General features: G+C 39.7%; 1 protein-coding gene and 1 long non-coding RNA gene across 3 annotated transcripts in view; one reads left to right on the top strand and one right to left on the bottom strand.

The window, feature by feature from the left end:
• Positions 1-14,122, top strand: part of LOC123507885 — a 75,236-nt gene extending 61,114 nt beyond the window's left edge. Inside the window, exons 7-8 of the long non-coding RNA XR_006675815.1 lie at positions 7,658-7,809; positions 11,700-14,122. This is a non-coding gene — a long non-coding RNA (uncharacterized LOC123507885). The remainder of the gene's footprint in view (positions 1-7,657; positions 7,810-11,699) is intronic.
• On the bottom strand, positions 3,860-11,703 carry LOC123507882 (phosphonoacetaldehyde hydrolase-like). Of its 2 annotated transcripts, none has more exons than XM_045261165.1 (7): positions 11,298-11,703; positions 7,995-8,081; positions 7,679-7,797; positions 6,895-7,051; positions 6,535-6,710; positions 5,374-5,499; positions 3,860-4,485 (listed from the first exon to the last, which is right to left on the bottom strand). In XM_045261165.1, the coding sequence occupies exons 1-7, from the start codon at positions 11,317-11,319 to the stop codon at positions 4,297-4,299; spliced, it is 876 nt and encodes a 291-aa protein (XP_045117100.1). In that variant the 5' UTR covers positions 11,320-11,703; the 3' UTR covers positions 3,860-4,296. The 2 variants fall into 2 exon arrangements, with proteins under 2 accessions (XP_045117100.1, XP_045117099.1); XM_045261164.1 differs by lacking the exon at positions 11,298-11,703 and adding an exon at positions 8,729-9,049.
• Positions 14,123-16,128: the final 2,006 nt, after the last annotated feature.

Genomic DNA, 16,128 nt, shown 5'->3' with positions numbered 1-16,128 from the left:
TCGTGGTACAATATAAATGGAATTTATGTGGTAGTGATGGTGGTGGTGGTGATGCTTTGTTGTGATAGTAGCAGCAGTGATTGTTGTTGTCATTTAGTTGTAGTAATTAATCAAAATAATAGTGGTAGTGACAGTGATGAAAGAAGGTAATGGTGATGAGATGAAATACCAGTGGAAGCTAAAGTAGTGATGGTGGTGGTGGCAGTGACTATGTAGCGGTAATATTAGTGGTGGCAGTGGTGGTAATGTCTGTATAGCGCTAATATTGGTGTTGTTGTTGGTGGTGGTGGTGGCAATGTCTATAGCGCTAATATTGGTGGTGGTGGTGGTGGTGGTGGTGGTGGTGGTGGTGGTGGTGGAAGAGTAAGATAAACCTGAATTTGGTGGAGGGTGGACTTGTGGACCGGTGGTGGTTGTGGAGGTGGTGTTCCCTCCACTTCTGCGGCGCTGTTCGGGAGCAAGCCGAATAGCACCGTGGAAAATGGACGAGAGAAAAAGGTACGGGAGGAAAGAAAGAAAACTGGGCGCTATGCAGTTTTTTCTTCTTTCTCCTCGGTCTTACTTCGCTGTTCAGTTTCACCTTTAAAATCTCTCTTTGCACAACTTAGAGATCGAGGCGGTGACAGGAGCGTGAATCAAGTTGCTATGTTCGCTGTTTCTGAGCTGTGGTGAGAGGTAGTTCGATAAATCAGTGTATAATCATTATTTTTTTACATCGATTTTTTTCTCTCTCTTACTGTTGACTCGTTTCGCCTTTAAAACTCCCTATGTACAATATAAGAAGCAGTCGAGGAGGTGAAAGAAGTGAGGAACTTTTTTACCTACTGTTCGTTCTAAGGTATGATGTGGCACGGAGATAGAGAGGCATTATTATTCTTAGAAATTGCTTACTTCTTATTCTTAGCACTCTTCTCATCTTCGAAGCCTCGCAGTATAAACATCTTAGGCTTAGAGCAATCTAACTTTAGAAGTCAAGGAGGTGAAAAGAGAACATGTTTCAACCTACTCTGTCCGTTTTCTCCAAGCTGTAAAGTGACAATATGATTAGTTATTATTCATATTAGTATAACTATCATCTTCTTCTTCTTCTTCTTTTCTTCTTCTTCTTCTTCTTCTTCTTCTTTTCTTCTTCTTCTTCTTCTTCTTTTTCTTCATCTTAACTCTTTATAAGCTGCAGGTGATAAAAAGAAATAATATGAGCACCTTAATGGCAAGAATCTGATTATCATTCTATCACTGTTTTGAATTCGATCTTATCCTTTCAAATGATCAAGAGTAATTTCACCAGAACAGTCAGTCCATACAAGAGTAATTACATAGTAAACTCGTGACTGAAAAAAACAAAGAAATAATTATCGTCATGCACAAGAAAATAACTCTCCAACCCTTTTATATGAGTGTACATTCTGCGTGACGTAATCATGTTATCCTTGAAGTGTAGTGCATATCATTTTTATTTTGAGGCCGCACCTTCTCCTTGACAATGTTGCCAGATCTGTGACGTGCATCCAGCTCTGCCAGCTCCAAAACCAGCTCCAACCTACCAAGAGAGAGAGAGAAAACTGGTGCTGGTCTCTCTCTCTCTCTCTCTCTCTCTCTCTCTCTCTCTCTCTCTCTCTCTCTCTCTCTCTCTCTCTCTCTCTCTCTCTCTCAAGTGAGTGTGTGTGTGTGTGTGTGTGTGTGTGTGTGTGTGTGTGTGTGTGTGTGTGTGTGTGTGTGTGTGTGTGTGTGTGTGTGTCCTTTGCCCTTTGCCCTTTTCTCCTGAGGGCTCCATAATTCAAAAAGTTACGGTAGTCTTTCTTATCCTTTCTTAGGTTTGGGGTTATCAAGTTTGGTTTTCAATGGAATGAAGTTTGAATGAGGTTTGCTAATGTGATTTTCAAAGTTTTCATGGTTACTGAGAGTTTGACAAGGCTTTGGCATCATCATTGGGAACACACGCATGAGAACCCTGCAGATGGTCTACAAGATAGCAGTACTATTTTTTTATCTTTTATGTAGGAGAGATGCCAGCCATGGGCAACAAAATACAAAAAAAAAGCCCACGAGTGCTGGTTCCCTGAAAGAAAAGTAAAGGGTTAGCCAAAATTAAGGAATAAATGTCTTGATACCTCCCTCTGAAAAGAAGTCAAGTCGTAGGAAGATGGAAATACAGAAGCAGGCAGAGAGTTCCAGAGTTTACCAGAGAAAGGTATGAATGATTGAGAGTACTGATTAACTCTTGCGTTAGAGAGTTGGACAGAATAGGGACGAGAGGAAGAAGAAAGCCTTGTGCAGCGAGGCCGCAGGAGGAGGGGAGGCATGCACTTAGCAAGATCAGTAGAACAGTTAGCATGAAAACAGCGATAAAAGATAGAAAGAGATGCAACATATCGGCAGTGAGAAAGAGGATGAAAACAGTCAATCAGAGGAGGGGAGTTTTATGAGACGAAAAACTTTTGATTCCACCCTATCTAATAAAACTATAGTACAGTAGATATTATACTTCCAAAATGAATTTATTCGCGAGGCGCCTTCAAGGTCAAACATCATCATAATACGAGAGATATTGTCGGTAAAATTAGAGTGAAAGAAAATCTACGTTCACGTTGACTGGTTTTCATGATTTTATAATTCAGATGGAGTATGCATTGTACTCGCTCCATTGATCAAATGATACGGACTTTTATAGATAAAGTGCACGGACTGTATTTTTCAAGCACTTTGAACTCTCACAAGGAATATGTTCAGACCATTAAACGATTTTTCGCTTATTTTTCCCCCCACTCTGCTGTAGAATTCTTATTTAACCATCTCTAGAATTAAGAACACCCTTGAAAATCACGTTAACTATCAAACCATTTGTAGAATTATAAAAACAACCTTAAAATTCAGAAAAGTTTTATATAATTAATCATTACTCATCAAATGTAAGAGTCAATCAGTACTCTTAATCATTCATCCCTTTCGTTGGTAAACTTTGGAACTTCCTACCTGCTTCTGTATTTCCATCCACCTATGACCTTAACTCAATTGAAAAGGGAGGTTTAAGACATTTATCCATTTCTTTTGGCTAATTTTCTCGGTTTTGTTCAGAGATTGGCATCTCAGTGGCCCTTTTTATGAGGTCGTTTTTGTTGCTTCTGGCCTGTTTTCCCCTCTTGCATGGAAATAGATAAATTAATATTATTTTAAAAATCACACACATGGTAACAACAAACAATAACTCCACATAGTAACATGATTCAATAAAAACTTCAGGCAGCTTCACTATAACAAATCATTAACTTCTTTACTTTATCATCTTCGTCAGAGAAATTGTCAGTTACGCTTAAATTTTCATCAAACATAAAACACGTGCAACAAAACATAGTCCATAATGCAATAATGGCACCGTGCTCTCTCGCCCACAGTTAAGCGAAGATAACGGGAAAAGTACTAACAGGCAGGGGGGACAACCTTATTAACTACTGACTCTTACCAACGCTTTCAATTTTGCATATTCTATTTGAACTATATTTTGTTACTTTTGCTATTCATTTCAGAATTAATTGGAATTTTCTGGATTTTTTTCCTGTGCCATGTGACTTTAGTTGTTGCTTTTTTTTTTTTTTTTTTTTTTTTTTTTCATCATTCGCTTATTTGTTCAGCGTCTGGCACTCCCTCAGTAACTCCATCCATCTTGGTGTATATTTAGTCTCTTGGAAGACGAATGTTAGAATTCATTGTGGGTTAAAATTAATGGCAAGCGTTTTCTCTCTCTCTCTCTCTCTCTCTCTCTCCTCGGGAAATATTGTACTATGAGGCGATATTTTTCTGTTCGTTTAGGTTCTTTTCACTGTTGCAAATTAGTGACAAGACAGGAGAAAGAAACATAGTGCGTTCATATCATTTTATTTAAATTGTAATGGAAATAAGTTTTGATATGTGTATTTTCGTAATGGAAATGTTTAAGCATCACCAGTCGTCCTGACGTGAGCTGCCTCAACGTATGGGGATAGAGATGACGTGCTCTTGACTGGCCTTTGTACTCTCGTGTTGTGTTATCTTCCACTTTCATAATAGAGCTGTGATTTCTTTCAGTTTATATATATTTTATTCAGTTTTTGTTCTTTTTCCATACTTTTCTCATTATTTGTTTCTTTTCGCTTTTCTGGTTCCAGTTCGTGTTCCCTTCTACTCTTTTTTGTGTTCATTTCATCTTTCAATTAAAATTATTCCTTATACAGCTTCAATTTCTGTTCGATTTCCTTTCCCTAAGTACCAAATGTTTTGTTCTCGCACCCCATCCCTTAGCTGTCTCTCGACTCTCTCCCCTCAAGGCCTCTCCCCCAAAGCCAGGCGTCTGTTGATATCCCTGACCACCGCCGGGACGTCCTTGACCGAGTCCACCACGTAGTGACTGCCGGCGTCATGCAGAAGATCATACGCTCTGTTCAGTCGCCACTCAAGATCCTGAAGAGGCATCGTGGCCAGCTGCTCCTCCGTTGCCGCCACATAGTTGCCCTGAGGAACACAAGGAAGAGAGTTATAGTGATCGTAAGCGGAACAGGAAACTGAAGTGAGAGTAAGGTGGATAATGTGAACTGGAGAAAACAATAGTGAGAAAATAAGAGAAAAGAAGAATGTGGATGTAACATAATTGTGAAAATTAAAACGGTGGACAGGAGAGAGAGAGAGAGAGAGAGAGAGAGAGAGAGAGAGAGAGAGAGAGAGAGAGAGAGAGAGAGAGAGAGAGAGAATAAAAACACACGAAGACTCAGAAGCAAAAGGAATATAGGAAAAATATGATGGCCAGAAAAAAAAAAAAAAGCAGCCAAAAACATTAGCTGGACAGAATAATGACAAAGAAAGAATAGCAAGATTAATAAAAAGAAAAAAAAAGTGTAAGACTATAAGTACACCAAATGAAGAGCGAGTCATTCTGAACAAAATCAAGATTAATTCAACACTTCTGAATCGGCTTAAAACTTACAATCTTCCATTCCTCAGCGCTTTGAAATTAAACATCACACGAGTATAAAATGAATTATCACGAACGGTTACTTTGGACCATCAAAAAAACCCTCTGAAACTCACACTGGAATCATGAAAATACACTTAAAATTATCCCACACAATCTAAAAAACCTATTGAAAGAAGCTTGGTGATGGAACTTTAACCTCTTCAGTACCACGCCGCGTTTTCATACTTATTCTGCTTACTATTTGGTGATTATATACAGTTTCAGAAACTTGTGTAGGGACTAAAATAGCAAAGACTCTGGCCATTACTCTTCTGACCTCCATAGACCCTTCCTAATGTAAATAAAATCATCGAATCGTATCCAAAACTCATGGTAAAAAATGCGTCTTAGTACTGAAGGGGTTAATACGATCCCAAGCTGGCACTCACCGTCCTGGCCACCCCGATGGTCCAGCTTCCCGCGGTGATGCCTTCCTTGATGCCGTCCACCGTGTCGTCCACCTTCACCACAGCCTCGATCGGGTTCACGTCCAGGCGTATTGCATTGAGCCAAACCTGAACACAGCAGGAATTGTCACGTTATTTACTAGTTTTACTTTATTTATTTTTTTTTTTTTTATGTAAGAGGGGAAATCTGGCCAAGGGCAACAAAAAGACCCACTTAGATGTCAGTCCCGAGCAGGTCCGAAAGAGTTAGCTAGAAGTGTAGGAAACGTCTTGAAACCTTCCTATTCAATGAGTTCAGGTTATAAAAGAAGATGGAAATACAGAAGCAGGTAGGAAGTTCCAGAAACTAGCTAGGAAATTTGTGCTATGCAGTACGAATGTCACTCTCATTTCTTTTTACCGAATAATTCAAGCATCGACATTTATTCTCTCATTTTTCAACTTCTTAATTTTTGTAAGAGGAAAAAGAGGTTGCTTTTCCAGTCTCAAATACGCTATAGGTGTGAAATACTGAGTTCACAGCGTTTGGAGGCTTGCATGATACACCTCTTAGCTTATGTCAAGTTACGTCAGTTTTTCCTTCCATCCCCTTCAGATGTGATGGTTTTTGTTTATCTACCATCTTGTTAACCCTTACTTTCAAGACACTTATCATTTTAATCTGACGTTATCGGACTGGTTTCTTTAGGGACCGGTGCACCTTCAATTAACTTTACCTCGTTCTTCTTTATTTTTATTTTTTTTATTTATTTTTTTTTTTTTTTTTTTTTTTGTCCGTTGCCAGGCCCTCTTAAAGTTAAGAAATAATGATAATCAATAAATTAATCAATAAAATAAAGATGCTGAATTGTGGGAATGGAAGCATCAACACGATCACTTTCAAACTATACAAGAAGGCCAGGATAGAATTCAAGATTTATTTATTTTTTTTTTTTACCGGTTTTTACATACGGTTTCATTAATCTACCATTGCTAATAAGGACTAGTCTTGACCTCCTGAACCTCGAACTATGGCCAGGATTCAAACCCATGCGCTTGGGAACTCTTCTCCCCCAAGCAAGCGCACTGGACCACGAAGAAAAGGTCACAAGAAATAAAAGCATCAACAAGACCACCGCATAATATCACCAGGCCGCCACTCACCATGTAGGGCATCGGTCTGGCCTGTGGCACTTCGTCAGCAGCCACATACACGTCCGGCACGTAGCCTTGGGCGGCGGCGAGCGGCTTCAGCTTCTCCACGATGGCTGAAGGGAAGCCTGTGCAGGAGCCAATCTTGATGCCCATCTTGCGAAGCTCCTCCACGCATTCCACCGTGCCTGTGTGGAATGGAAGGGTGTGGTTATTGACAGTGGCTGATTTTTTTTTTTTTTCCATAATTCCAACACGTTTTATGGAAGATTTTTGAAGTTGAAGTGCAAGAGAATGTTAAGTAATTCTCTCTCTCTCTCTCTCTCTCTCTCTCTCTCTCTCTCTCTCTCTCTCTCTCTCTCTCTCTCTCACCGTCGATCAACTTGGAATGAGTCTGCAGCGCCGCGATGTTCTTTGGCACAAACTTGGCGTACATTCTATTAATATCTCCCTCTGTGGGCGGTGCTCCCTTCTTCTGTAGCCACGCTCCCCGCACCCTTTCCATCTCCAGCATCTTGCATATGTGAGCCTGGACCGAGAAAAAGCAGAGTCAGGATGTTGATTCGTATTCAGAATAGCTTCTCTGTCACCATGACCATTTTCGAAGGCCACAGAGATGACTAACTTGTTTTTTAAGACTGTTTCTCCTGTTAATGTAGATGTTTTGTTAGTTTGTCCCTAATACCGTAAAAACACCATTAAAACTCGTGTAGTTTTAGCTACATGGAAACTTTTTCTTAATGCATTAGATAAGGTGTATAGGGTGTATAGTATATCCTATGGGGAGAGAGTCATAAAAGAAGTGAGGGAGAACAGAATGATGAAGAACTGTCAGAAAGTTTTATTTCAGAAAGTAAAGAGACCGAGTTTTCAGTTTTAAGCTTCAACCGATGAAATGACAAAAGTTTGGATGTTGATTGTTCTACGTAAAATGAGGAAGAATGGGTGACGAACTATTCTAAAATGTTTTATCGTGGAAAATGAGGTAGTTTTGTTTCGTATCAAAAAAAGTTTCATCCCAGCAGGTAAAGTGGCAAAAGCAGTCAGGATTTTAGGGAAATGATGAATTTAAATATTTTATCGGACAAAGTAAGATGATTTCATATTTCATATTAAACTGTTCCCCATCCAACAGGTGAAGTGGCAGTGTGGTTACCCGCTTGTGCATGCCCATGGGTCCCCGAGCCTCCTCGCTGGTCACCTCAACGCCTTCCTCCTTGAACAGCTCCATGAAGGCACCGGCAGGAGAGAACACGCCGCAGTCAATCACCGTACCTGTAAACCAAGGTGAAAATGACACTTTATTAATATGTCAATCAAGTGGAAGAGGCTCTCAATATCTAGTAGTTGAGTTCTTACCTTAATATATTTTCAATTTAAAGACATGGAATTCATTAGACTTGTAAACAAACACACACACACACACACACACACACACACACACACACACACACACACACACACACACACACCTGCCCAGTCGAACACCACTGCCTTCACCTTCCCGTGGTACCTCCTGGTGACTCGATACTCGCTCCTCGGGTTCACCAGCACGTCATCTGTCAGGCGAGTAAACCACGGAAACATTAGATCACTGGGTCAGATCAAGAGAGAATCAAGTAAATCTTCAACATTTCCAATCAAGATCCACAAAGAACAAAGATGAAGCCACGGAAACACTTTAGCCAGTAGGTCAGATCATCAAATTAGAATAAAGTCAACTATCAAGTGAAAATCTAGTAAACCTTTACCATTAAATACAGATGGAAGTCATCTCTGAGTTTATGAACAAATACTGCAATGACGACCCTTCGAGGTTCAGAGAATGGATTGTATAAAATATTGGTTGTTTAAAATATCGATCAGTGACAAGTCTTTGTGAGCTAGACGCTTGGAAAACCTTAGAAAACCTTAGAATTGATGGTAACAAGATGGTTTTAATGTAGCCTCTGCATTCTTTCAAGCAATCCTATTTCCAAACAGACAGAAGCTTAACACAGCCATTTCTCGTAAAGTTGTTTTAGAGCTGTTGAAATGTTGCTTGGTAATGTTGGGGTCACACTACTTTTTTTTTTTTTTTTTTACTGCGACGTCCCCGACGGTCGTAGAAGGGTTGTCGCCTGCAATAATGACGTCATTTTAACGGTTTTTGGCCTGTCGTAAGATGTCGTAAGTCAAGTCGTACATTAACGAGACTATATCGTACTATGTTGTAAGTTGTCCTTGTTGTCACACATCGTAGAAGCATTAGTGTTTGTTGGCGTTTGGCAAACGCTTTTCAGCCAATCAGGACACCCAAGCGACTGAGGTGTACAATAACATCTCCATAGAATTGAGATCGCGGTCGTCTGGCATCACCGACGGTCTCCTCAGCATTGTGTTCAGTAAAAACGCAAACGTGTTTGGTCTTGCCATGACGCCACTAACAACGCCTATTCTCAGCGCAGCGCAAAATGGTCGTTTGGGTGTGGTCTTGGGGTCTCACGGGTTTCCTCCACTACTATCACATTTCCATAGATCACCGGCTTGCCTTTTTTCTCAACCTCCTCATCCTGTATATAAATTTATGTATTTTCAAAGTTATTTCCGAAATCATTCTAAAGGCGGGTTCACACGTGCCAATTTGCGACTGAAATTTTACGTACATAGAGTTTCCAGCTCAAAATCGGTGCCTAGCGACTGGAGAAAGTAGTTGCAAACGGAAACTCAACCTGCGTAAATTCTCAGTCGCAAATTGGCACGTGTGAACCCGCCTTAACTTTCGCTCCACATCATCACTGAGGGAAAAATCAAAGCGTGTTTTCTGTATAAGTTTTGCCCACATCCTAAACGTAACATATGAACGGAGGAGCGCGACCTTGTCTTTACTTCCACCTGAGTGACCTGACCTGCCCTCACACACGCAGTCTTGCTATGGACGGGCCGATGAAATGTGGACTCTATCAAACTGGTGCCGCACCCTAATGATTATTTTACGTTGCGCTGAATATACTGTAGTAGTAGTAGTAGTAGTAGTAGTAGTAGCAGTAGCAGCAGCAGCAGCAGCAGCAATAATTTCATTCCGCTAAACAATAAACGTAATGCACAAATAAATGAAAAACGAAAGGATTAAGGAAATATATAACCACCACCACCACTGCGTACTACATCAACGGACTGTTCACGAGTGAACCATTTTACACACACACACACACACACACACACACACACACACACACACACACACACACACACCTCTACCTAGTGGAAACACGTTTGAATTATCACAACACTCCACTCAACATGCAGGACTGTTTATCGAATGGCCTCGTTTCATAACAAAACTTCACCCAAGAGCCAACCAGTAAAAGGCCAAGAGAGCCACTATCTTGGTAAGCACCTCAGGGGGTCTTTGAATTTTTCTATTTCAGTCTTTAAGTCCTTCCCTGTGGTGTCACCTGATAACACTATTAATGTTACGCTTATCTATTTGAGTGTTTGTTGTACAAGGGCACCGTCGGTCCGTCACCATTGCAAGGCAGTTATTGTAAATGAGCTGCGTTTTTTACTATTTTTTTCTTGTGTGTGTGTATATATATATATATATATATATATATATATATATATATATATATATATATATATATATATATATATATATATATATATATTAAAAAGATTGAGGGAGACTCGCGATGGCAAGTTAGGGCGTGGCTGTGTTGTCAAGTGAATTGGCAACCCTAAGGAGGCGACGTCGACAGATGAGTCAGCCGTCAGGCTACGTGCCTACGGCAGTCGCAGCCACTCGAATCATTGTGCCATCAGGTGCATAGTAATTACCTTGTTTTATGGTAATTAGACCATTATTAGGGTAACGTACATTATTTAATTTGAAGTTATTATTTCATCACCGTACATATTATGGTAATATTTCTTACATATACATACATGAAAATGATCTTTAATAAAATAGATTTTTAACAAACAGGGTAATTCTAAAGCAAACAAGGTAATATCAAAAGTGTATTTACGGTAAAGTTCGCAACTTGACCTGGCAGCACTGGCCGCAGCAGAGAAAGCGGCGCTGATCCCTGTAAGCCAAGCTTGGTGTATGCTCAAGGTTATCCCACTGGGGGCGTTGCTGCTCAGACTAGTTCCCAATTAAGCAGTTTCGCGCATTGGTTCACGCATTTAGGAAAGACAGTGTTTTCTAATACCAATTAAGACTAGATAGTAGATTCATAATGAAAGTTAGTGTTATCGGCCATGTTAGCTAGCAATCACTGAGTGGCAACAATCATTTGTTGGTCTTCTTGCAGCTTCAAGTGATGTCTGTCCAACGAGTAAACTAAAAATCTACTATTTTCGTTGTATCTATCTCTCCAGTTCACTGTCCCTTACATTCCCATCATATAGCAATCAACACCGCAGTCAGGAGAGGCACGTAAATTCACAACACAACCTACTGGTCTAGTGTAATCTTGCCATGATAACCCTGTAAATTCGAACCACAAAATAGTATAATGGTAGTTTAATCTTGCTGTGATTATGATGTTAACTGTGTAGTGAATGAGTCCGTTATAGATATATTCACACAATAGTTATTATAGATGAACGGACACGACTTATTTCCTTATAAGGCACTGACTATAATGTCAATATAATATAATGCTAGATAGATGTTAAGTTACTATGGTGAAATATGTTTAAAACAATACATGTAATACCACATTTGTTAACAGCATTATACAGGGAGACACGAGTTCTGTATGCAAGACTGAAGCTTCACCACTTACTTTTAGTTGTATAGAGCTCCATTGTTGAAAGAAAAGTGATGTCCTTCAGCACCTTCAGTCACTAAAGACTCACAGAATGGTGTGGCGTACTCTGTACTGATCTCCGCGCGGCGATCAAGGCAACACAAGGGTGAGAATCTTAAGTGTGCAAGACAGATTGTCGACGTGTCCAGTGGCTATTATCCGTCCCCAAGCGAGCTGTAGTTGCTATATAATACCGTACGCTCACCCCCACTGGGCTCAGCTTAATCAAGGTGATGTGGTATCTATCAAGTGCTGATTTAGCAAGCTCTGTCGTTAGGCAGTTATCATCTACCTAATCGAGTCCATTATTTTTTTTATGCTATCGTAATGTCGTAGTAAGGTAATTGTAATTCGATGTTATTTGTTGTTTGTTTTCAGATATGTGTGTTTCTACTTATCTACTGGATGTTCCCTGCGGTAGAGGAGCGTTCACTTCATGTTTATTGAACCAGTCTCCACATTATTTTTACCTCTGTATTTTCTTTCTGGAACTGAAATTTAGAATTTCAAGATATTCACAGACAAAATCTTACTATTACACATGAATCTGAGACATTAATCATACGTACTTCAAAATCAGTAAAGAAATCTTATGAAAAAATGTACACAGCTTTAGGAAATGGGCAAATACGTCTTAATGCTTAGTAGTGTTGCAGGATTGTTTAACAACGTGGATACTGCAAGAAACTAATTATGACCATTTCAAAAAAAAATTTATTTATTCATTATTAATTTGTAATGTCACCTGATATGGACACGACTCATACACGTACTGTCTGAGCAGCACTACATAAACACGAGATGCTCCACACGCAGGTGCATCCATTGTTACCCGCTTCAATTACCTGCTTATGGTCAATCATTTTGAACTAGTGTATCTACGAATTCTTGTACTTTTTAATAACAATTTTATAACTGTAAGTGTTGAAAATGTTACACATGTATACCAGTTAAGTGATGAATAGCTTCAATTTTTACCTTCCCTCCCTAAGAATATATTCCTAGTGATCTTCCTCTTCTAAGATCTTCATGTTAGCCATATTCTATAGTCATCTTTCTCAGGGTGTCCAGTAAACACAAATGCATTTCTCATCATCTACTAAGCCATTGTTTTCCCAGTATTATGTAACTTTTCTCCTTACACTAAAAAAATAATTTTGCTCAAATTCGCCTTCACTTCATGTATATTATAATTTTCATTCTTTACAAATTCACACATTTAACAATCCATGAACATTTCACCATTCTTGCTATCTTCCCTGTCTATTATAGATACTTTTCAAGCAACTGCCTCAATAGAACATATTCTTAGATAAAAAATAAAAAATAAAAAAAATAAAAAGAAGCTGCAAGGTTCTGGCAGGCCCTGCATCTAGAATTGCACTCCTTTGTTTCCTCTTTATTTTCTTTGTTTTACACCACAATGCTTTCATTTTTCTTCCATGTTCTCCCACAGATTCATCCCCATGATCTGTAGAATGATTTATTTTACAGATCTGGCAGGAACTTGCCAATTAAGTCATGAAATAAGATAACTGTTCTATACATCTGACAAGCATCCACATAATGAAGTTTAAGATTAAAAAATAGATGAATCTGAATACAATTTTGGGGCTTGGTGAAGAAAGCATTTAATATCAACTTCCACTTATCTTAATTCATAGAGCCAAAGCTAATTTAAATTTGTGTGTTATTTCATATCAATCTAGTTTATAATGGTTAATATAATCACCTTCCTCTAATTGGCTCTTCCAGTTCTTTCAGGATACATATTTATGCTACAGGGGAGCTATAAGCATCTTTATTTCCTCAATTTTTCCTCAAATACAGCTGTTGTTGTAAATGTGTCACTATACCTGCCTTTCTGAATCAAGCTAACTTAAATTTCATATTTAAATTTTATATTAAAAACTTACTCTATTTCTAATCAACAAAAACCTAATTATTAAACTAGAATTTTGATGAATGACAAAACAATGATTGAAGTATTTAACAATACATTAATAGAGAGATTTCATGCAGTTCTTCCTCAAGTGTGTGAAGGTGGCACAGAAGACTTGCTTTCCTTGGAGTAGTGTGTGACAATATGAGACCCACCAGGACCAGCAGCAGTGCATCTGGGCTAGCCAAGACAAATCTGCAGAGAGCAAAAACGTCTTGAAATACTTGATAGCAAGTTGTTATGATAAAGCAGTAACATTAATGCAGCATTGCACTATGCAAAGGATAGCTGTTTGTAACAGCTATCCTTATTGGTTATAACCTTTCTCACTCTCTTTTCTGTCATTCATACTTGCCTCAGCATTTTATGTTTGTGTATTCATCTCAGTTCACTTCTAGTTCAAGATAGACCATTTTCCTTGGTATTACTTGACTGTATAACTCAATACAATTAAACAAAGCTAATATGATAGATTAGATTTACAACAGAAACCAATATGAATAGTTGAATTTACAAAATAGTTCCAAATTCTTTGACACTAGGTTTATTATTATTTTCAGTAACCTTTGAGCTGACACTGGAAAAAAGTTTCTGCATTACATGAGGAAAGACCTGAATGCTAATTGATAATTTGGTATGTTAACACAGCAAGATCTCTAGAAAGAGTACTCATCTGCCAGAGTGGTGTGCCATTGAGGTACCATACTCAGCAAGCAGGATGCATTCTTCACCTTGCCTCTGTGACTAGGCCACTACCTTTATTTTATTTACTACAGTCATGTAGGATATTTATATAATTGTAATAACTTGCTTTTTGTTCAGCTATACCTTGCTTTGAATATTAAATGCTTAACCCATATGGTAAACAATATGATTCCAACAGTCATAACCATGGTGCATAATTATCAGCATAAAGTTTCCAGATATTATTTTTACTGTTATCAGATGAAAGATTGCATGGAAAAGTAAAGGAAAACTAAACATCAGGTCATTATATATATATATATATATCAGTTCAGGAGTGGTGGTGTAGTGAAGCTGTATAGTTCATCACTGAGACAGCAGGCAGTGAGCAGTAAGTTAACCAGTAGATCATTATTGTGGTGGTGAACAAGCTGATGGACAAAGTTGTTATTGGGGAGGAGGATGTCTAGATAAAGAATCAAAGTATAAAAGAACAGATGAATGGAATTTCAATTAATTTCAATGGGGAATATTGATTTGAGTTACAAGCAAATTGAGACACAAGCTCCACCACGGAACACAACTCAAGGCACCACTGTACTTCATACCATGCTGGAATCCAGTTTACTTTCAAGCATCTTGCCAGATTCCAATCCTCTATGAGATCAACACATAACACAGTATTTCACGTAAAAATTTTCAACATTACTATGATAAAGGTGATCATGTCACTTGCAAGTTGGGAGAACATGATCCAAAAAGATGAAAAACCATACAAAACAACTTGCAAATATTCCTCATTTCACCTGTCTCCATTAATGCACCACAACCTTGGTGGTGATGTTGACACTGAGGTAAACCCCTCTGGTTAACCAATGCCTTCCACCACCCACCTCTTCATCTTGCTCACAAATCTGGCCAGGATAGTGTGTCTGCCACACTACAGAAGTAACGAACACCCAGGAACACCGCATCACAAGCAAGTAACCCCTCGAGTTACATCCCATACCTACTTGCTGCTAGGTGAACAGGGGCTACACATTAAGAGGCTTGCCCATTTGCCTCGCCACACCCGGGGTTCAAACCCAGGCCTTTTCGGTTGAGCCGAGCATGCTAACCACTACACTACATGGTGTGTGTGTGTGTGTGTGTGTGTGTGTGTGTGTGTGTGTGTGTGTGTGTGTGTGTGTGTGTGTGTGTGTGTGTGTGTGTGTGTGTGTGTGTGTGTGTGTGTGTGTGTGTGTGTGTGTAATTCACCTCAGTCGCCTGCTGGTCACCCAGCCAGTCTTCCCCATTACGGAGCGAGCTCAGAGCTCATTGACCGATCTTCGGGTAGGACTGAGACCACAACACACGCCACACACCGGGAAGCGAGGCCACAACCCCTCGAGTTACATCCCGTACCTATTTACTGCTAGGTGAACAGGGGCTACACATTAAGAGGCTTGCCCATTTGCCTCGCCGCCCCGGGACTCGAACCCGGCCCTCTCGATTGTGAGTCGAGCGTGCTAACCACTACACTATGTGGTGTGTTTGTGTTTGTGTTTCACTGTTTGATCTGCTGCAGTCTCTGACGAGAAAGCCAGACGTTACCCTATGGAACGAGCTCAGAGCTCATTATTTCCGATCTTTGGATAGGCCTGAGACCAGGCACACACCACACACCGGGACAACAAAGTCACAACTCCTCGATTTACATCCCGTACCTACTCACTGCTAGGTGAACAGGGGCTACACGTGAAAAGAGACACACCCAAATATCTCCACCCGGCTGGGGAATCGAACCCCGGTCCTCTGGCTTGTGAAACCAGCGCTCTAACCACTGAGCTACCGGGTGTGTGTGTGTGTGTGTGTGTGTGTGTGTGTGTGTGTGTGTGTGTGTGTGTGTGTGTGTGAGAGAGAGAGAGAGAGAGAGAGAGAGAGAGAGAGAGAGAGAGAGAATAGTGTTGTATATTACCTAAGATCCATTATTAATATCTTCAGCACTGTCTTCCTTTGCCATCTGCTCCTCTTGTAAGCTCTTGTGGAAAATGTCTCATATTACTCCAATCCAGCTGGGTTCCAGAGGTACAAGTTTCCAATTATGCATTTCTGTGCAACACTGGTTGAGTGAAGATATTTCCATGCAACAATGTACACCATATTTCTTTTGTCATCCCCTTCTACTTTCTTTGACCAGTC

This window comes from Portunus trituberculatus, chromosome 23, assembly GCF_017591435.1.
Source record: "Portunus trituberculatus isolate SZX2019 chromosome 23, ASM1759143v1, whole genome shotgun sequence".
NCBI classification, from domain to species: Eukaryota; Metazoa; Arthropoda; class Malacostraca; order Decapoda; family Portunidae; genus Portunus; species Portunus trituberculatus.
This window is presented reverse-complemented; position numbering and strand designations above follow the sequence as displayed.

Excerpts from the sequence above, each read along its gene's own strand:
- LOC123507882 (XM_045261164.1), bottom strand. The coding sequence starts at position 8,759 with ATGTGTGACAACAAGGACAACTTACAACATA. Across the intron at positions 8,082-8,728 it reads CAAGGACAACTTACAACATA|ATGACGTGCTGGTGAACCCG; the intron begins GTACGATATAGT and ends CTCGCCTGACAG. Across the intron at positions 7,052-7,678 it reads CCATGGGCATGCACAAGCGG|GCTCACATATGCAAGATGCT; the intron begins GTAACCACACTG and ends TTCTCGGTCCAG.